The following is a 22699-nucleotide window of genomic DNA, read 5'->3' as shown; positions in this document are numbered from 1 at the left end:
ACACACACACACTCTCTCTCTCTCTCTGCATCCTGACACCAGGTTGTGTGTGTGTATGTATGTTTGTGTGTGTGCACACACATGATGGTTTACTCCTGCAGTTTGAGCACATGATGTGCTTGATCATTTACTTTGTTTTGATCAATATTTTCAGATGTTGATGTTGTTTAAAGAGCTTCTGTGATGTAAAGAGAAGGTGTGTGAGCTGCGTGGACAAGAGTGTGTGTTGTGTTGTGTGTCCACAATCAGACTGGAGTGATAGAAACACAACAAGCGTCTTTAAATGTCCTGATGTTTGAGTCCGATCCGGATCTCAGTGATGTTGAGGTCGACCGCAGTGTGACGGAGCAGTGCAGTTCTCCCCGCCCACCGATATTGATTGACAGGCATGCATTACCATAGTAACGTCCATAGTGACGCTCATAAGCACGTCCACAAGACAGGATTTGCAAAGAAACTGAGATTAAAAGATCTGTTCAGCTCTCTGATAAGACTCAATGATTAGCATTTTAACCTCTCCTCTTTGAGCTGTAATTGAGAACATTTCATTAATAGACATCTGGAATCAGCACATCTGCATAGTGAACACGACTACAGACGAGGACGCTTCACACATCTGCATAGTGAACACGACTACAGACGAGCACGCTTCAATCACACATCTGCATAGTGAACATGACTACAGACGAGCACGCTTCAATCACACATCTGCATAGTGAACATGACTACAGACGAGCACGCTTCAATCACACATCTGCATAGTGAACATGACTACAGACGAGGACGCTTCACACATCTGCATAGTGAACACGACTACAGACGAGCACGCTTCAATCACACATCTGCATAGTGAACACGACTACAGACGAGCACGCTTCAATCACACATCTGCATAGTGAACACGACTACAGACGAGGACGCTTCAATCACACAACCCAATGCAGGAATGCAATAAATTATTGCAATTGAAGACCAGCATATTCCTCTACTCCTAAACCTTCCCCTAAGAAATAACAGCGACACACATTCAGTATTAATCCACACAGTGGCAAAAGTTGAACTAAGCTGAAAATTGACCGCGGGGCGCATGTGAGGAACAGGTAATGGTGGCCATAGCAAAGGCAAACAGCAGAGGATTGCCAGTCCAGAAACGCATTTAAAATCAGTAAAGGAAGAATCATGTGTCACATTTTTAACGTGGTTTTGGACGCGATATGTGAACAGCCCCATACAGATTTAACCTGAGAGATTCAGTACAAGTTCTGATCTATAATCGATACGTGATCACAAGCCACTCTGAGTGATCACAAGTTACAACACATAATTACACATATTTTGCAAACTACACAAAACAAGGCAACAATTTAAATGACACTTATATGTTATGATCCGGAGAAACAAGTCTGAAGTCCCATGGTCTCTGCTGCACCTATAGATGTACCATATTGACGTCGATTCGATCAAGCAAAAAACCCAACTCGATTCGTTTATTCAACTCTGAATCAAATATTTTGCTAAAGAATCAATAGTTTAAAACTTGCTGCACTTTTAGATTTAACCCTCAGCTGGCTGTGTTCATTCACTCAGAGCTGTGCTACACACTGCATGAAGATCATTTTCAAAAACCCGTAATACGGGCTCCTTAACGTCCTATGATGATGCTTTTCACCGTGTAATACTCACTGCTCACTACTCTTGAGTACTTTTGAAAGGTCTTTTTACTCATACTTTGAGCGATATTTACAACAGACACTTTTACTCTACTGCACTACATTTTAGGCAAGTGATGCTACTTTTACTTGAGTATGATTTTCAGTTCTCTCTCCACCACTGCATTACATTTTTCCCTGCCATGTCTTTAAAATATGGACATTTATTTTACCCCAGTATATTTAACAGAGCTTCTGTGCTAGCCTGAAAAGCGTGTGAGTAAACAGCTTTTTGTCTCATTATAAGCTTGAGCAACTAAATGATTGCTGAAGTCTATTTAACTGTAGCTGTAGAAGCCTCTGCTTTTGGACGCGGCAACCCTTGAGCTCCAGTGAAGAAAAAAACGGTTCTGTCACGTTACGTCACACTAAACTGCTCCAAATGTGTGATGCGCAACAGCAAGGCCAGCCTGTCAGGTGTGTGCAAAGCACAAGATGTGTAGTTCTAACCCAATCATGCCCTCAATCTTCAGTGCTAATTTCACCATCACGCTCCATCATAACATCAACAACTCCTCAGACAACTTCACACCTCCACCAGAAATCTCGTCGCAAATTAGTCTCGTGAGATCTCATAGCCCGGGATCTTGTCACATCCCTTTGTATACTATACAGTACACCACACACACACACACACACACACACACACACACACACACACACACACACACACACACACACACACACACACACAAATTATTCCACCTCAGCATTCAGTCTTTGGTCTGGGTCAGGCCAGAGAACCTCATCCACATCACAGGCTACTCTTGCCCCACACTTTCATCCACAATCCGCATCCCTGTCTTAACTTTTGTCCTCATTGCTTGTCTTCACTTACACCTGAAGAGATGTTGAGTTTCGCAGTAAGAGTTCACCAACATAACGCAAGTGTCAAAGCAGAGAATAGTGTTTAAAGTCTAAAAAAGTGTCTGTGCTTTCTGAAAAATGGCATTATAGTTTTCAAATTATAGTTCAGAAGTTGGAGAACAGCTGTAATATCCTGACCTGTCTACAACTGTTGTGGGAAAGTAAAGAATCAGCCGCAGTGATTTAGATTCTGTTTAGAACTGTAGATCTCAGCAGCAGTTCAGTGTTCCTGGGATATCAGCGATTAAACACGACCGCTCCAACACTAATGCCATTCACAATAATTAATAAAGTGTTTCTGTGTGAGGAGAGACAGAACACGAGAAAGACTGAGTCGGTGTTGGAAAGTAATAGTGGTGACTGCTGTGTGCTTGTGTGTGTGAATGTTTCTGTGTGTGTGTGTGTGTGTGTGTGTGCTTCTCCTGCTGTTAGCGTGGGCCGCGGGCCGTATGGGTGTGCAGTGTTTGACTGGTAACACTGAACGCTGTCCCCTGCTGAAAGATTCCAGAAGCTTCTCCTCCTGGCGGGGCTCTGGGTCATGCGTTTGTCATCATGACCTCTGACCCCTCAGGCCAGCGTGGCAGCAGGAATGTGGGAGATGTTTACGCTGCTGGAGCTGATGGAGTCCAGGTGGCCGCTTGGTTTTCTCTCGTCTTTCTCTGTAGCGCTCCGTCACTCGCTGCTTTCTGCTGCTCAATTATTTTATGGCATCGAGCAGGTGATGTGTGTGTGTGTGTGTGTGTGTGTGTGTGTGTGTGTAACAGCTCGCGGTCTCAGCACTGTTTTCTGTGGGGAGGCCTCTGCGCTGCGGTTATTGTGAAATGCGATGTAAGAGGAAGAGCAGCACTGTCCCACCTTCACACAGCTCCATCTCTCCCTCTCTCTCTTTCTCTCTCTCGCCATCATTCATCTGCTGATGGCTTTTTGAAGTGCTCTCTAACTTCTGGAAAGTTTTCCACCTCCCCCTCCCTTTTAAAAGGCCATTAAACTGTGTTGTAATGCAAACGGTAATTCTAAAGAGACCAAACAGGTGTCCGATGTGCAGGCAGCGTGTCTAATGTAGCTATTACATGGACAACAGCAGATTATCATAAAAGCATCTCTCCTTAATGTGGACTGGACTGATCAATAGCAGACTGGCGATGAGACGTGCACGCGCTCACACACACACACACACACACACACACACACACACACACACACACACACACACACACACACACACACACACACACACACACACACACACACACACACACACACACACACACACACACACACACACACACACAGCAGACTGGAACTGATATTTGCTGCACTTTATTAATCCTCTCTAGTGACATGGTCTGATGCTGTGCGCGCACACACACACACTCAAAAACACAGAGTAGATCAAGGCGTGTTTCACTGTCACTCTGCTGGTCTTGGTAGAAGAGAGCTCTGGCTCTGGGTTTGGGTTTAGGCTCTGGCTCTGGGTTTGGGTTTAGGCTCTGGCTCTGGGTTTGGGTTTAGGCTCTGGCTCCAGGTTTGGGTCAGATTTAATGCTGTCCGCTTTACCTTTGCTCTGCCTCTACACAAACATCTGTCTGTGCTGGCCTCGGGCTGGTTCCTGCCGCTCTGCAAAGGGTCAGAGGTCACGCTGCTCCTCCACAAGCGTCTGACGTAACATCTCTCTGGAAGCGGCACGGGTGTCGATCCGAGCGCAGGACTTCTGCTGGCCTCCAGCTCGTTCAAAGGCTGTATTTTTAGAGCCACTACGAGGCAGAAGCTGCTCTTCGCTGCTCTCTGTGTTTTTGAAGTACTCTCTGCAGGCACAAAGCTTTTACTCGTACCTTTTTGGATTAAAACGATCCTCATTAAAGCACTATGAGGCTTTTCATCCTCTCGCTGGTGTGAGGGAAAGCTTATTTAACGTGCTTTATTGAGTTCTGTGCTGCAGAGATGTGTCATGTTTTACCGCACAGCAGAAACACTCAAATGTCATTTTGGTCAAGTCACTAATCTGTGAAACGCTCTGACTGCATCACGACGAGCCACAGAGGAAAGAGTTTTTATTAATTTCCACAGAGTGATGTACATGTGCAGGGTGAACTGGCTTTAGCGGGTTATTTAGGGCTCGGTTTACTCAACGTTTACTCATTCCCTGTTCTTCTTTCCTGACTGACTTTAATGCAATGGCTTTACCACCGCCTACTGCTCTGTCTTTTACAGTGCTAACCGATAGCCACAAAGTCAACTGCTTTATATTAGACGCATTAGCGATGTGTAATGTTGGAGAGTTTCTGACTAACTCTGAAAGTGTGTATATGCACAGCACATGATGAGCCTCTGCTGAAAGCTTTATGTGAATATTTTCAGTGTCATAAGCTTCCTTTTCCAGCATGGATGTTGTAATGTAACTCCAATATAATCACCTTAATAGACTTCAGCATGTATGTGGTTGTTATAGTGTGGTTGCTGAAAGACCGTTTAAACGCAGGCGCCGTCATGAGCAGCAGGCGAGCACAAACTTCACTGATAATACCGGAGTGAATGAATGTCCATGTGTTAAAGACACAGCGCAGAACAATATCATCTACTGCAGTGCTTCTTATTTGGTCTGACGCCCTCTTTATATTGTGACAGTGAAGATCGCAGCTTTTAAGAAAGCAGATCTTAAACACAGCGATATTTGTCTGATATGACAATTCACCAGAAGCCCTGGGGCTGACTGAAATTAAACTCTGTGTGCACATAGCCCATTGGTTTGAGGAAGCTGTTGGCTGATTCATGAGTTTGCTTCAAATATAAATAAATAATAATAATAATAATCATACAAATAAGCATTTTGTGCAGAACAGATGGAGTTCAGCATTCCTGCTCTTTGGATATTCTCCTGGCCTGTTTTCAGACAGAAGCACAAACCCAACACTAAGCCCTCCTGCATGTGTCTGTGTGCTGTAGATGAAGCGATGTGTGTTTGCATGTGAAACGGAGTCGCTGTTAGCAGGAGGGAATCTGCGCCGTTCTCCAGACCACAGCCCGAGGGAAAAGATCAGCAAAACGAATTCTGCCTTTAAAAAGCTATCTGACAAACAGCAGCGCTGCAATCCAGCCAATTTCTGCATGTTGGTTTGATAAGCATCCTCTGGGTCTCGCTGCACCACCGAGGGCTTCCCATGTGTGACTTCATAAAATTTGCCTCTTACAAATAAAGCTTTGATCTCCTGTAAGTAATACAGATTTAACCCAATATTTCAAGCTATATTAGCCAGACGGTAATAGCTGCTGACGTTCTGCTTGTTGTGAATGTGTAGTTGAGGAGAGGAGATGCTCAGCCAGTCGCCCGTCTCTGAGCGCTAGAGAAGCAAAGACCTGTTAAAACATGCTCTGTAATGGATTAAACGCGGCATGTTTTTACCTGCTGTGTAATTGGTGTATTAAAATGTCAAGTGACTGCACTGAATGTAATATCAGCTCATCAGCTCAGCCGATATAAACTTCATGGACTGATCGTCATCCGTCAGAAGGCAGGATCACCAGAACCCTTCTGAATTCTAGCACTTTCAGAGCAGAGATCAGCCACTGATGTTTCCAGGAGATCATGTACGACCGCCAGCCAGTCTGGAAATGAAGTGTTTGTGTTTAAGACGACACGTGGCCAATGACAAGCTGAAATAAACCCCTTAATTCAGCTAAAGCACAAGCGATTCTACCCAGCAAAAGGCAGAAGTTGCTGGGATTGATCAGAGCACACACACACACACACACACACACACACACACACACACACACACACACACACACACACACACACACACACACACACACACACAAACAATCCAGGGCTAGAGTGTGTCTTGTGCCGGGCTGCATTGATTTAATGCATTACTCAAACTGCTGGAGAGAGAGTGTGTGTTTGAGTGTGTGTGTGTTTGAGTGTGTGTGTGTGTGTGTGTGTGTGTGTGAGAGAGAGAGGTAGAGTCTCTCCTGACTGCATTAAGAGCCTCCAGCCTTTGTGATTCCTTTTGATCAAATCTCTGAGAGAGACGTGTGTCGTGCCCTCTTCCAGCCAGCTGTGAGAGACCGGCCCGCACCCGTGGGGGAGGAGTGTGTGTGTGTGAGAGAGAGAGAGGGAGAGAGAGAGGTGTGCATGTGTGTGAGGGTAAGAGGTGAGTGTGTGTATGTGTGTGACGGGGGAAGAGAGAGAGAGAGAGAGAGACGAGTGTGTGTGCTGGACAGAGAGAGAGAGTTGTGTGTGTGTATGTGTATGTGTGTGTGTGTGTGTAGGAGAGAGAGAGAGAGATCTCCTAAGGTGAGAGAGATACGGTGGGTAGGAGGGTCTCATTCCTCTCCCCAGCGCCCAGTTCCAGCACACACACTCCTGCTGGACGCTCTGGAGCGCTCACACACACTCACACACACAGGGCCTGAGGACGAGCGCTGCGTTTGCCGACTGCAGGAGAAAGTGTGTGTGTTGTGAGTGATGGATCTCTGCTGTAGGATCTAGAACTTGTACAGACAGGAGCCGCTGGAATGGCAAACTCAGAGACGCTGGAAACTTCCGTCTGAGCAAGATGTCTGAGGTAAGAAGTTTGTTTTTCGGCTCAAAAGTCAGAAATGTTCCTCAGAGAGAGCCGAGAGGGACACGGCGGAGTGTAGGAGCGGAGCACACACTGCTGCACTGAGACACGGAGCTTTTAAAAGTGCTGTGCTTATTTTCTGAGCCTTGAGCTTTGTAGCGCGCGCTGGTGTGTGTGTGTGTGTGTGTGTGTGTGTGTGTGTTTATTGGTTTTTGAGACAGAATGTAAAGTTTTACTAAAAAAGGAAAGAGAAAATTTGCAGGTAAGCTCTTTTGTAATAAACTTTATTGTGTGTACAGAAGGGTGTGTGAAATATGCGTCTTCACAAGTGTGTGTGTGAGTGAGTGTGTGTGTGTGTATGTATGTGTGTGTGTGTTACTCGTCCGCTGGAATGTAATTCAAGACAGCAGTAATTCTCCGCCACGGCTGAAACAGGGGATAAATGTGAGTGTTCGTACCGCTTGTTTAACCTGAAGAGCGGAGCGACAGATGAGTCTTCTAGAGGCGCAGAGACGGTATTGATCTGCCGGACTCTGAGGGTGTTTTCCCACTCTCTGCCTTTGTGCCGATGGAGATGAGTTAGTGTCCCGAAGTGGGACTGAGACCCGACTCTGGGCGGGCAAACAGCTAATGGCCTTGGGGCGTGAAAGCTGTGTGTGTGTGTGTGTGTGTGTGCTGGCTTCATTAAGCTCATGTTGATCTGTCATTGTTGTTTGCCGCTACAGGCCCGTGTTCAGAGATCTGACAGTAAACTCTATTAGCGACTCCTCCAGCGCCGCTTTTATTCATACGCTGCTGATGTTCTGTCTTCACACAATCGCACACTCTACGTTATTGTGGTCTTTGTTGAAATACTAATTTGTACATTTAGTCTAAATTATTCCTCTGATGTTATACAATATTCTGAGAAAAATCCCTCTATTACTGATGAGCGCTGGACTAGAGTCACACTTTTCACATTGTAAAATTATATACGGAAATGCAGGAACTTTAAGGCATATTAATGTGTTTTCTGTTTTTACAATTTTCAGAAAAGTACTTGCTGAAAACCAAAACCTGCGATGATGCATCAATGCTACAGCGTATTTCAGTGAAGTCTAACCATCGCTCATAAAGCTTAGTACTTTATTTAACTGGAATTTACCTTTGCTGAGACCCAGAATTAAATCTCTCATTCCCAGAAATAAATATTACATTTAAAATCGATTTAGAAATTGAATAATCAAAAGTTTTTGACTTATTGCATCAGATCAGTGGGTTTTGATAAGATCTTTGCCTGTGCTTGTGTGTGCCGATTTGCTTGCTAAATATAGGAAAAGACTGATGGTGTGGTTTTCTCTACAGTTTCTTTATTGTTGAATATATCTGAATAGTGTATTTGCATCAGTGTTTAAATTAGACATTTGAAGATAGATTAGGGTCCAGTGTATTATTCAGCGCGCGAATCAACATCTGCTATAGCCCAACACATTCAAAATAAATTAAGAATAATGCAAAGTTTATAAATTAAGTCAACATTTGTCATTTTTCAGCTACTGTCAGCAGAGTCGTGAAATAAAAACTGATGTGTTCATGCATATACATATACACATGTTTATAAATAAATGTAAATGTGCGTGTGCATGTGCATGGGGAGAAAAACAAAGAAATGTGAATTTATTTCAGCTCACAGACGGTATTATGGTGTGTTTTTGACAGGCTATTTGCTGCACGGTGGTGAACTGCAACTGTGACAGTTTTAAACCAGGTAAACTGAGGCGGCGACTCTGTGAACACTGTAGGCACGGCTGGGTCGCCCATGGTGAGTTTCACATACTCTCCAATATTATATTTCACACAAATGTTACCCACACAACTTAAAATCAGGCTTTTACTGTATATTTCAGTGATATGTTTTTCTGGCCCCTTTCTCGCCTCGCCTGCTTTGTACAGCAGTTATAGAAATACTCCGTGTTTAATCCACCTCAAGCTTAATTGATCAATAATATTCATTACTTTAAAAATTATTACTGTTATATATTTTCTGTGAAGAATTGGTTGCAGTGTAGCACTGAAAATAGAAATGATTGAGAAAGATTTGTATATGTGAATTATTGCATTAAAAGTACTGTAACAACAGTGTAGTCGTTTAGATGTTTCTAACCCTTCTTACTAACCGGTTTACATGAAATATAATTCCTACTAAAGACAAAAAATGTATTGTCTTCATTCCATTGTAAATACATTATTATAACATGTGCGTGCTTTCTTTCTGCAGAAATTGTGGAACGAGTTTAAAGATTGTTTTATGGTAGTAATCTGCATCGTCACAAATGCTGGTGGTTGAGCTGAACATGAAATTAATATTCCTTTAAAACATTTAAACAGAATATTTCTGTTCATTCTATGTTATTCACAATTTAAATATACTTTGTCTTCAAAATGAAATATGGGTATGTTGATGGCTCAGGATATATGTGATCGTAATCGTCCACCATTGTAGATGATAATCGTTAATAATGCAGTCTTTAAGTTTTCAGTTATGCACGATGCTAATTGTGCAGAAAAAGATCTTTATTCTAGTACATATGCAATGGCCAGAAAGAAATATTCTAAGTTATGCAATCGAGGATTTAAATCCTACAAAAAAGATGCATTCAGAAATAAATGACAAAAATGCTTTCATCAAACACACCGAGACGCTCTGCTGGTTTCTGCACGTGTCATGTTAACTGCTTTCTGTTTTGCTAAATTGCAGCTCTGAGCAAGCTGAAGGTTCATCACATGTACCAGGGCAGCCAGGTGGAGATCGTTCACTCCAATGTGGTATTTGATATCTGTAGTCTGATGCTTTATGGGACGCAGGCGATCCCAGTGCGTCTGAAGATCCTGCTGGACCGACTCTTCAGCGTCCTCAAGCAGGAGGAGGTTATTCAGATCCTCAATGCGCTGGACTGGACTCTACAGGACTACATCCGCGGATACGTCCTGCAGGTCAGATGCTTTTTCTTTCACTGCACTAATTTTTGATCTATAATTACAGATTTGTCGCACTTTACCTAAGAAAATAACCAGAGGAGAGCCACTGAGATTTCTGCCTTCAATTTGCTTATCAAGTATTCAGGTGCTTGAAATAAATTCATGGTAGTTCCTCTGGTGGAGAATGTAAAGTTAAAGCCTCTTCAGACCTCCAGATGAATGCTGTATGATGAAATATTTATTCTGGTTACAACACGAAGCTGCTGCATGACTTTCAAAGCCTGCTGGCACTCAAGAGTAATTACAGGCGGACTGAAAGAGTTGCCCGACTCGCCTCTGATCTCTCCCCTCCCCTCCTGCTCCGACAGGGAAACCCGCATCATCTAAATGAAGAAAAATTACGCTACAGAATGAATCGCTCTGCTGCAGTAATTAGACCTCTCAAGTCCACACGCATTAGATGTATGGACGACTGGTTATTCAGTAGCTCTGTCAATCTGTCAGAAGTCATGGAGTAATTTAAAGTCCAAGAGCAGAACATTTGTTGCTTTAATATTCATGATTCCAATGACATTCCTTGTGTGTGTGTGTGTGTGTGTGTGTGTGTGTGTGTGTGTGTGTGTGTGTGTCCAGGACGTGGCTGGTAAGGTGTTGGACCGCTGGGCGATAATGACCTTTGAAGAGGAGATCGTCACGCTGCAGCAGTTCCTCCGATTTGGGGAGACCAAATCCATCGTGGAGCTCATGGCCCTGCAGGATAAGGAGGGACAGGCTGTTGTTGTCTCCACCACCAAGACCAATTCTGACATCCGCAGCTTCATCGAGAGCAGCACGCAGCGCTCGGTACGCCTGCCTGCTAAAGCGGATGCCCCTGGCTGCAGTAATGGGCACCACTTCGAGACGCTGGTCAACAGTATGGCGCTCATGTTGCCGCTGCAGCTTATGAACTCGGTGCCCGCGCCGCTGCTGAGTTGCAATACAGACTCCGACCACCAGGAGGTGCAAAACAGGCACGACGCTTCAGAAATAAGCCTGGACAGTGTTTCACCGTTCGAGTCTGGCCCCGTGAGAACAGACGTGTTGCTGAACAGCGAATCTCCAAAGATGGAATCGGAAGAGTTTAACGTGAGCGGAAACTCCTCTCCGTCCACGAACTGCACACCCTCCGTCCACTCCGAAATCACACACCTGTCTCCGGAGAGCAAGATCCGGTGTGCAGAGAAGAGCGGATCGCTGAAGAAGGGCCGCGTGTTCTGCAGCGCCTGCGAGAAAACCTTCTACGATAAAGGCACGCTGAAGATCCACTATAATGCAGTTCACCTGAAGATCAAGCACAAGTGCACCATCGAGGGCTGCAACATGGTGTTCAGCTCCTTACGCAGCCGGAACCGACACAGCGCCAACCCCAACCCACGGCTGCACATGCCAATGAACCGCAATAATCGTGACAAAGACCTGCGGGGTGGCCTGAGCCCGGGCCTAGAGGATGGGCAGGAGGACGAGAAGAGAGAGTTCATTCCCATCCCGGAGAGCCGCAACGTCTCCAGTTTTATAATTCGCAATTCCGAGCCCAAACTGCACGGCTCACTGTCGGGCCTAAGCCAGAGCGGCATCCTCTTTCCCAACCTGAAGACAGTACAGCCAGTGCTGCCCTTTTACCGCAGCCTGGTGACCCCGGCTGAGCTGGCACACACGCCGGGCAGCCTGCCCTCCCTGCCACTGTTGTCCTCCTCTGTGCCCGCCGGCTCCAGACACATGCTGATGGACACGGTGCCCAAGAAGAAATCTCGCAAGTCCAGCATGCCAATCAAAATCGAGAAAGATGAGCTGGCGGAGGAGGGTGTGTCTGAAGAAGAGACTCCGCCCCTCAGCCCCTGCACAGAAAACTGTGGTGTCAGCAACTCGGGCCGTGAGGATGGCGAGGATCTTCTGTTGACCACCGTGGACACCCAAGACACTCAGTGGCACAAACTGACCCATGAGGACAGTTGCATCATCTCACCATCCTCTCCTTCCATCTTTCACATTAAACAGAACAGCGAGAAAGAGGAGTCCTTAAAATGTGAAGAGCCAGCATGCAGTTCCCGCCCGGAGCCCTGCAGCCACTGGCCAGCCCGTTTCACACAACACAGCGAAAACTGTGCAGACGGCGGCAGTGACCCTGAGAGCGTGGGTCTGGATGATAAAGAAGAGCTGTCGCACCCGTGTGAGATCTGCAGCAAGACATTTAAAAACCCTTACAGTGTGAAAATGCATTATCGAAATGTGCACTTAAAGGAGATGCACATGTGCACTGTGGACGGCTGCAATGCTGCGTTTCCGTCCCGCCGCAGCAGAGACCGGTAAGACGGATATGTTTGAGGGAAATTAATTTTTGAGCAATACATTACACAAAACTGTATGTAGAAAGCACATGACAGAGAGTGTGTGTGTGTGTGTGTGTGTGTTGATGCTTCTTTTATACATGCATAAAGTTAGAAAGAAAAACTTGTCGTCTTTGCTTTTAATTCTCTAGACACGGTGCAAACCTGAATCTGCACCACAGGCTGTTGACCAAAGATCATTCAGGAACATCTTCTCTCCGCAGAGAGCCTCCAGACCTGCTTCACCAACAGCCTCTGGGTCAGATGTCCGGCGTCCTGAAGGGCAGCCAGCGCACGGGTCTGGTGTTCCCCATGAGTAAATCCCTAGAGCCAGAAGAGGGCGCTGTGGAAAACGAGGCAGTGTTGGACCTGAGCACCCGAGGGAGCAGCCAGTCGTCCTGGGACTCAGGCAGCGATGAAGGACTCCCTCTGGAGGACAGCGAGGAAAGCTGTGACGGGCCGGCTGCGTCTCCCAGCCTCCAGCAGTCCCACAGCTCCTCCATCACCTGCCACATCTGTCAGAAAGTTTACAGCAACAAAGGCACGTTCAGGGCTCACTACAAAACGGTGCACCTCCGGCTGCTCCACAAGTGCAAAATACCAGGCTGTGACACCACATTCTCTTCTGTTCGCAGCCGCAACCGCCACAGTCAGAACCCAAATCTTCACCGTAACCTTGCAGGGAATATTTCCCTCAAGCAGGAGTAGGATTCTCCTAAACATACATAGTCAGCGGCTCACTGTAATAACTGGGGCTCATAAGCACTCTGGTCTTTGTACTGCACAATCAAGCATTACTGGAAGGACACAATCATATTTATAACGAAGCCTGATGTTGTTTACCTTTCTAATGTTAAGAAATGTTTTTTCATCTCTGATGTTATATCTATTTGAGAAACTTTACATATATTTATTGAATTTTTTAAGAGCAAAAGCGAAAGACAGATGCCTAAAATGACTGAAGAAACTACAGAGACAATCAAGAAAACAAAATGACCTTGAGAGATCCTTAAATTAATCAGTGCTGTTATACAGTATGCTTAGTCATGCATTTAAAAAAAATCCAAAGCCACATAAAAAAACAAGTCTGGTTTACCTTCTCTGCACTTATTCACTGAGATACACGTGTTTCATCAGCAGGAGACTGAGAGAGAGAGAGAGAGAGCATTGATACAGCATTGTAGAGTGATAAAGATGGAGATGTAGGAAAGATACAGATGGAGATGGAGGAATGGGAAAGAGAGAGGTAAGAATGTTGGCGAGACTCTCTTTGTCATGTGTTACAGTGAATGTTCTGGCGTGTGTTTGCTTGCTCTTCAGTTTTTTTTTAATTGCAAAAAGAAAACAATCAGTGGTCAATAGATTGTGTTGATGTTCCAATCAATATGCCCTTAAAAGAGGCTGTTGTGCTCTTGAGTAAGTTATTGTGTTACTGTAAGTTGTATTTTTTTGGGGTCAAGCACCTGCGGTCTTCAATGTCTTATTTATTCTCACATCTGGATGGAGTCCGTCATGCCTCCGTCACCGACACACTAAACACTTCAGTCTATTCTCAAATGTGGCTAAGAGAGACAGTTTACTGTGATAAAACACATCTGTTTGGTTTAACGTTTGCAATCAAAATACTGAAACCTGGAGGCAGCAGTGAAATCTGCATATTGTCTGAATCATTTCAGTTTTTTTTTACATAAAGGCTATTTCTTAATAAATTGATTTGCATCTGCCGCTGTCGTGCTTGACCCCTGAATCGCTGCTTATATTTCTATTGTTGATCTTGTTGTGGAAACCAAAGATTCTTGATCCAGGACGTGTGCTAATCAGCAGAAGAATCAGACGACACACATGAAAAAACCGTCTGATAATGCTTTCACACAGGTTACTCTAAAGACTTACGATTGAGTTTTGTAAGATGTTTTCATCAGTTTAATATCATGTGCTTTATCATGTGCATGGGGTTTTAGTAAAACAGTGAAGACTTAGACTGAGGTCAGCAAATGAAGACTGATGCTCTTAAAGCACAAACCTGTGGACATGTATTCCTTTCTCTTTGTTTTACGTGTAAAATCTTTTGTACTCTTCCCCTACACCACAAGTGTATGCTGAAATGTGATGAGCAGGGTTATCAGGATTATAAAACTAGTCCAACCCTAACCCACAATCATTTATTTGTCTTCAGTGAAATCATTTTCCACTGTTAATAAACTATTTTAAAAAACCACTGAATGCCTACTCGTATCCAAGAACAGTGCAAAATTAAATATGCCTGATGCTGTTGCTTCTAAGCTAACGTTTAACACTCAGGTGCAGACCGTATAAAACAGTCTACAATCTACAAATGTCGACTTTGCAGAAAACAAACTGCACTTAAACACACACACTGGCTTTAATCAGCACAAAAACACGTGGACATATTCTGATCACAGATTACATCTGACTATACAACACATTTTCATTAAATTAGGCAAAATGATGCTGTTTCTATTGTTCCTCCTAGATCACTGCATTTGTTGTAACAGGTCAGTCTGACACAGAACTCTTGCCATAGTGGATAGAAGAGTAAAAGATTTACAGTAAATAAACACTCATACACATATAAACATGACTGATATTTCAAGCATATTTAACCTGATGAGGGAATTGTTCTTTTCAGGCAGAATAAATAGACCAATTACAAAAAAGATCATCATCATCATCATCATCATCATCATCGCTGTGTAATTTAATAACATTATCACTAGTGCTAAAATTCACCTAATGCAAAACCCAAGTCTATCTAATGACACTTTTTTTGCATCGTGTCACTTGTGCATATCAGTAAATCAGTTCCTCATTTCTTTGAACAAGTTGAAATGCTTCTGTACATCCATGCAAAAGATGATGTGCAGTTCTCTGATGTTACCGGCATGATCAGTTGCTCATGTCATGTTGATCAAAATGTATTATTTTTGTCTCACCCCTCACCCCAACATCTAATACTTTGTCCAAGACATAAGTGTTTACATGCAAAATGGCTGAACGAGTTATATATGACATAATACTTTGTCGATGCAGTTCTGTAGACATTTCCATTAGACTTTTTTTTCCCCTAAATCTGTCTTTACTTGGTGCATTTCTCCCCAGTGAATCTCGACTTTTTCTAATATAGGTGCATCTCAAAGAAGGTTGTCCTATGCTCACATTTCTACTCAACAGTTTTTCTCAACTGCTTTGGCTCAATTCTCGATTGACATTTTTATTTTTTAAAACAATAAGTATAGATCTGTGAACAATTAGCTTATTGTTCACTTCAGAGTGGCATTTCTTGCTGATTTAAGCAAATAGCAAATTCTTTGGCATGTGTGGAAATAGTAAAAGTACAATTGTCTGTAGTTTAAACAAAAACAAAATGCAAATGGTGTGCTGATCAAAACTGATGAGTCAATTCTCATTTAAACTGTCGAACTCTTCCCAACATCTCAATAACTTTTCATTGTGTGAGTCAGGGCTATTCAATCAGTTTGTCATGAGGGCCAGTTCATGAAAAGCATCCTAAATAAGGGGCCGGAGAGATAAGACTTTTCAATACGAGCGACGACACAACAGCATGTAAGAGCCCATATGCTTTATTTTTGCTCCTTAAGACACCCACATTGGCTTTTTCTGCATTAAAATGGTAAAATGTTATATTGTGAAACTACATAATATCAGTGCAGTGTACAATAAGCTTTTTTTCACAAACATATTCAAATGTTGTATTTCAAAGCACAACAGAAGCAGAGCATTGCTGAAGTGTGCTTCTTCTACAATTAGACACATGCAACTATTATAAATTTTGGTTGTACGATTCTGAAAAATAATCATGTTTCATGGTTATCACGTCTAATGTAAATTTAAGCTTATATTAGCTAAGTATTTAGATTATCATCTGCGTTCATACATACATAATCATTTTAATAATAATTAATCTAACATATCTTTTGTTTACATTGCAGTAAAAGCCACACACAACTCTCACCGACACAGTGTGCCCGGGAAGCCATGAGCACGTTGTTCCGCTTGTGCGCACATGTTGGGGAATATTCTTACATTAAAAATAATAAACTTGCGCGCAGAAAAGACGTGATATGGGACAAGTGTGCATGGGAATTAACCTCTGTGTACAAGCTCGGAACCTGCGCAGAGGTGGCGTCTTGGCTTTGTTTAATTGCAGCAGCTTTGTTTTTTGCAACAGAAATGGGGTGTAGAGAAGCCTTCACAATCAACTACCCTTGACAAGTTAAACCACAGTTAACAGTCAAATCGGACAATCGTTGCATACCTAATAACTATATCATTGCATTGTGCAAAAGGCCTTTTCTACAAACACATCCTAATAGCCGCGTTTCCACTATCGCGCCTAAAGCGAGCGAGCCAGGGCGAGCCAAGGCCAGTGGCGTTTCCACTGTCACTTCCGGGGCCTAATCGGGCCAAAGCGGGGCTTTCTTGGGGCCAGCGGCCGGTCTTATTTTTACCTTGGGCCAAGGAGGGCCAGCTGGGGCTTCGGGGCGGAGTGAAAGGAGAGGCGGGCAGTTTTCTGATCGCACATGAGTACATGCGCCAAACAAATAAAGAAATAAGGGAAAGAAAACATCTAGCCTTATAGTCTTTGGTCTTTTTGTGTATGATCACCCTTATGTTTCCCTTTTAAATGTAAGGCTGCTGCATAAAATAATAAAGTAGTTTTAATTTATAGTGACGTTTTTTGCTGCGTCCTTATTTTTCAATAACGCATAATAATCTTTACACCATATTAAAGACACAGCAGACAGTAAAGGTTTTCGAGAGTTTTTGTCAAGTTTAAAATGTTTGTTTTTGCGCGTTTAGATGCCTGTATGAGTGTGTGAGACCGGGCAAAAGCGCTCCTTCACAGCTCTGGAATGCCGCGAGCGACTTTTTTCTTTATTTATTTTGAAAATAATACACAATATAAATACATCAGAAAGACATAAAACTTAACAAATTATGTGCCCACTTTCGTAGACTTTAAACAATATAATGTCATATCTTGATAAAATATCCTAAGCTATATTAAAATATAATTTAAAGAGTTACAAATATCGGATATATATAAAATCACATTAAATAAATTAACCAATATAAAATAAACAAAAGCTAGCTATAACAATGTAGGTACCCTATATACAAAACATAAATCAAACTGTTTTAAAGCCACATATAGCCTAATTTTCATTTTACAAAGACCTGTCTGAAAAAAAAAGATTTTCGATATTTTCTAAAAACTAAACACCGGAGAGGGTTTGAAATATTTATATAAAGTAAATATTTATATAAGGTAATATTTAAAAGTATTTGGATGTGATGATATTAATCAAATCGCACAAACAGAGCATTATTTGGGTGAGTGAAAGCAGAATCTAGCCTATACCTTTTTTTCTGTCACTCAGTCCTGTGTAGCGCTCGCTGCTTTAAACGCATCGGGGGAAAGTGCAAACACAAAATGTGTTCTAAATCCTCAAACAAGTGTTTATGTTTTTATATGACATGGTTAAATTTATAACTGAAACTTTAAATGAAGAGCTTTAGTGAATAGCTGCCGAGCGCAACAAATATGTCTATATTTTATTAGGCTAACGTTACTCGCTCTTGTGCTGAAACACTTAACACGACTTCTATCAAAACGAGGATGTTATAAAACACATGCCATATCGAGTTATAAAGGAGAATTGCTGTGGCTTTATATTATGGATGTGTGCGCTCTCTGTGTTGGGTCCCTGCGTTAGTGGCGAGAGCACTCGATGCACAATAACAGTCGGTCGGCGAGTAAACAATAAATGTAATGAATGGAAATACACAGGTCTGTGCGTATAGACATTTCATGTACTGCTGTACAGTAACGTGTCGTTTGTTTGTTTCGGCTGTCTTCATTTTAATGGTTTCATTTCGTGATGATTCTATGGTCTGCTTTATCTGCCTGTCCTCATTCCCGCTGAAGTGGGCGGGTTGTGTGACGTTTGATTCAGGGACGTTCTGGGGGCGGTGTTTGCGTGACGCGCTGTGAGCTACTAGCCCGACAGTGGAAACGCGACATGATTTCAGCCTCATTTCTCAACCTTCCGGGCTATTGGCCCGGCCTGGCCCGATTAAAGCCCTGGCTCGCACTGGCCCGATAGTGGAAATGCGGCTAATGTTTTCAGCTGCGCGCACCACACGCTTAATGTCATGTGACTCACGCTCTGTACAACCATCAACTGCAACTTATGCTGTATTGAACAGGCGCACATCACTTCATCACTGTAGGTGCTGTTTTTTGACTTAACTAAAGTTATTTTGATGTCTTTGTCACACTAATTGGAGGGTTGAAACATATTGCATCGGGGGCCGAGTTTGGCCCGTGGTCTGCCAATTTAATAGCCCATTTGTAAGCCATGACACTCACAACATTTTTTACAATTATCAAACATTTGTATATGCACATCTTTATACCATAAATATCTGATATTAACTGAATTGGTAAATGACCTCTGGTTGTGACATCATTTGCATTATCTGTTTATCATGTTTGGTACCAAATATCCCCAAAAAAAAAAAAAAAAAAAAAAAAAAAAAATATATATATATATTTATATATATATATATATATATATATATATATATATATATATATATATATATATATATATATATATATATATATATAACACATGTACTGGATAATTTGGCGGTACATTCTGCTGTGGCGACCCCTGATCAATAAAGGGACTAAGCTGAAGAGAAAATGAATTAATGAATATATATATATATATATATATATATATATATATATATATATATATATATATATATATATATGCAGTGACATGCTTGTGGAAGACCAATTGGAAGAGCAACAGGATGTCCACCAAGAATAAGTTTTTCACAGTTTCACAGTTTTATTGTGTATTTGTGATAACATTAGACATATGAAATATAGAATAGAGTAATTAGACAAGCGAGGTTGCACTTTACATGCAATACATTCATACAAAAATAAGGAATAATAATGAATACATATGTTTATAAATTTCTTCTCTATGTACTATTGACTTGTCTCTACAAATATCTGAATTTTTTTAATCTTAATTTCCATTATGGACTGTCATGGTGAAAGAATAACTCGTCATTTTGAGCAGTGTGGCTCACACAGTGACAAACGCACTCGATGTTGTGGTGGCCTTGGTTAAATTATTCGCACAGTAACTGGGTTTTGAAGCATGAATCAAGTGCTTTGGGTGAGTAACTACATTTTGCAGACAGTTCTGAGGTTCCAGCAAGTTGTTGAGATTTGCTATAAGAGTTTAGAGAAGATCTGAAGACTGTTTTGGAAAATGTGCTAAGGCAATTGAGAAAAACTGTAACAGTTATTTTTTCTTTGTGCTATTCAGTGCTGTTGAACTTTCTGTATAGCAATGACATTATCTGTCAACAAATAACAGCACAACTGAAAACAATAGCCACAGTTTACACCAGAGTACACCGTTATAATGACAACATGACTAGTTAATTTGACTGTCTAATCCACACACAATGACACAAGCACTTGTCATACTGGTGGCAATGGCATGTTCACTGATACAGAAATTTAGTTTTGGGAGATGAATGAAGGATTTGGAGCAAAAGACTGGCTTTTGCAGGTAATCCATGGTGTTTCGCTGTTTGTATGTGTCGTTTTGAGAAATTTAAATTCTGATCTGAGAAATAAACCAAAGCGAATGAGAAAAACTGCAATTGTGATCTGGCTCTACCTTGTGGCTTGTCAAATACTTTTGTTGAACACTGAGTTTCAGAAATCCCAGTAAGATGAATTATGAATTCTACCATATAAGGTTTGAGTTGATTTTGCTTCATATGTACAGCGATTACATCATTATCTTATTGGACAGTTCTGTTTAGTCTTGATCATTCTTTAAACTACAAACTTTAACATGTTCGCTGTATTTGACTGAAGCCTTCACATCACTGAGAACATTATTAAAATGTCTAGCTGTGATCTGAGGAATCAACTTAATGTGCACTGTTTATAATTCACAACAAACATTAGCTGATTATTGTGATACTAATTATTCTCTTTATTGGCAGACTGTACGTTTAATTATTTAGTTTGAATTTTCAGCTGATTGTGAAATGAATCTTCATAAAATCATTTGAGTGGCTCATGTTCCGGGCAGCTGACCTTTCCGAACCCTAGTTACAGAAAAAAAAAAAAATCAACCTTTATACACATGAATATTTAAAATGTTCTTTTTAAATGAAAGCTGCTGAAAACAGTCTGCATGTCATGCTTTTTATTTATTTCTAATAAAAAAAATGTATATATACAAATTTAAGCAGGAGGGTACCATCGAGACACAAAATATCTTCTACCAGGGTGGCGGCATGGGACAAAGTGATAAAAAAATACACAACAAACATAAAAAGAACAAACCATAATCAATTATATAAATACATTACGTCTTCTAAACAGATAGACTGTACATATTTTTAATCTTGGCGATAGATGCTATAGATTCCATGAGTGATCTATCTTAGGGCTCATTCCATACACAGGGAAATGCAGATTAATTTAACTCTGCATTAGAAAATGGCATCTGAAGTAAGAATACATGTTGATCTGCTGCTATAAATATGTGTACAGTACATCAACAACAAAAATAAATACTAATTTACAAACTAAAGCTTTTAGAATAAAGATTAGCAGGTGTTGTTTTCCAGAGAGTTAAAGTTGGTCTTATATTCACACATTCGTTCATTTAGAAGTCTCTGTTATTTACCATGTTTACCTTTACTATAGTGAAGTTCGTTCTGTCATTTCATTAATTTTACAGTGATGTGTGTGAGAAATTGAATCAGTAACTAACCGTAAGGAATTGCAATAAACAACATCCAATTGTTTAAACATTCAGAGGTGAGTGTTGATTTTAAATGAAGACAGATCTCTCTGTTTTCTTTTCAATTTACTTCACGTGTGAAAAATACGACAGTGCCATACACACGACAACGCCTCACTGTGGTCACTTCTTATAATACACAAGAAAATCACTGAACAACCCTTAAATCCTAAACCTAAAGCTAAAATGAACCTTATGTTAAAAGATGACTATTGAATAGTGTATTCTCAAAGTACATCTACATGCTAGAGTACCTCTACTAAACATTTTTGGGCAGGAAAGAATTAACAGAAATACATACACAAATTAAAAAAAACAAAATAAACATTCAGATGCAATAGTTTGTTTGTTTGTTTCCTTTAAACTTACCGAGACAAACATTTTATGAAAAAACTGACAAATCCATGTTAAAAAAGTGGTCTTACCTTCGTCACCTTTCAGAAAACAACTTGCTCTTAAAGTCCAGAATGTCCAGAAAACAGCATAACAAAATACTCTTGCAGTATAAAAACAGTCAAAACGAAAAAGGAGCTTATGATAAAAGATGTCGACACTTGTGTTTAAATTTACAAATTCAATCCAAAACCGCAAATACTAGGAACAGTTTGACCAGTCTCTGAAACCAGGTGAGGAACCAGATCAACACCAGCAACGACCTTTTATACCTGTGCTGTGGTGCATTATGGGAGCTGGAAGAGACCAAGTGTAGAGGTGATTTAAAATATTTATACATGATTGAGCCACTTAAATATGTACATATACATGATTTTATTATGATTAAATGCAGACCCAGGACACGTACAATAAGTTTATATTTTGGGATGTAGTTGTTCTGTGTGTTTATTTGTTGATGTGTGTCAGTAATAGTGTCCATCAATATAAAAGCCCTAAGGCAGAATCTGCTCTTCATTATCAGTGTGAGTGGGAAACTGCTGGATGACGGAGTTCCTGCAGGTCACAACATTATTAATATTATTTTTGAAGCGTTAGTAGTTTTTCAATAGAGATGCTTTGTTTTGGAAGCTGTGAACACCACACTGCTGACATCTGCTGGTCAAAACCATGTAAATGCATTAAAACTGTTTTTCCAAACTAGCTTTACAAAAGCGCACTTTAATACATCACAGGGTCAGTGTACATAATGCATTAACAATAAAGTGTTTCAGTCATTACAATAATAAAAAGAAGTTAGTGTATTAAGAATATGTGCCATTCTCAAAGTCCTTGCAGGGTAGGCATCATCTCAGTTAACAGCTTTCAGTATTTTGATTTGTGCAAATTTCTCATTAAAACAAACACAGAAATCTGATCTAATGCAGTAAACTCTGTTAAAGTAG

The 22699-nt window shown here is 41.4% G+C and overlaps 1 protein-coding gene across 5 annotated transcripts in view; it reads left to right on the top strand.

The window, feature by feature from the left end:
* Window positions 1-14677, top strand: part of bnc1 (basonuclin zinc finger protein 1) — a 15411-nt gene extending 734 nt beyond the window's left edge. Inside the window, exons 1-5 of one of the 5 annotated variants that reach the window (XM_068217717.1) lie at window positions 6902-7141; window positions 8837-8939; window positions 9876-10111; window positions 10730-12438; window positions 12684-14677. In XM_068217717.1, the coding sequence (XP_068073818.1) occupies window positions 7133-7141; window positions 8837-8939; window positions 9876-10111; window positions 10730-12438; window positions 12684-13167 (2541 nt within the window). In that variant the 5' untranslated portion in view covers window positions 6902-7132 and the 3' untranslated portion in view covers window positions 13168-14677. Of the gene's footprint in view, window positions 1-6901; window positions 7142-8169; window positions 8940-9875; window positions 10112-10729; window positions 12439-12611 lie in introns of those variants that run through there. The other 4 variants (XM_009300994.3, XM_073930069.1, XM_073930070.1 and 1 more) reach the window with 4 other exon arrangements.
* Window positions 14678-22699: the final 8022 nt, after the last annotated feature.

The sequence above is a fragment of the Danio rerio genome, chromosome 18 (assembly GCF_049306965.1).
Source record: "Danio rerio strain Tuebingen ecotype United States chromosome 18, GRCz12tu, whole genome shotgun sequence".
Taxonomy (NCBI): Eukaryota; Metazoa; Chordata; class Actinopteri; order Cypriniformes; family Danionidae; genus Danio; species Danio rerio.
The sequence above is the reverse complement of the archived record's forward strand: the minus strand, read 5'-3'. Positions and strand labels throughout refer to the sequence as shown.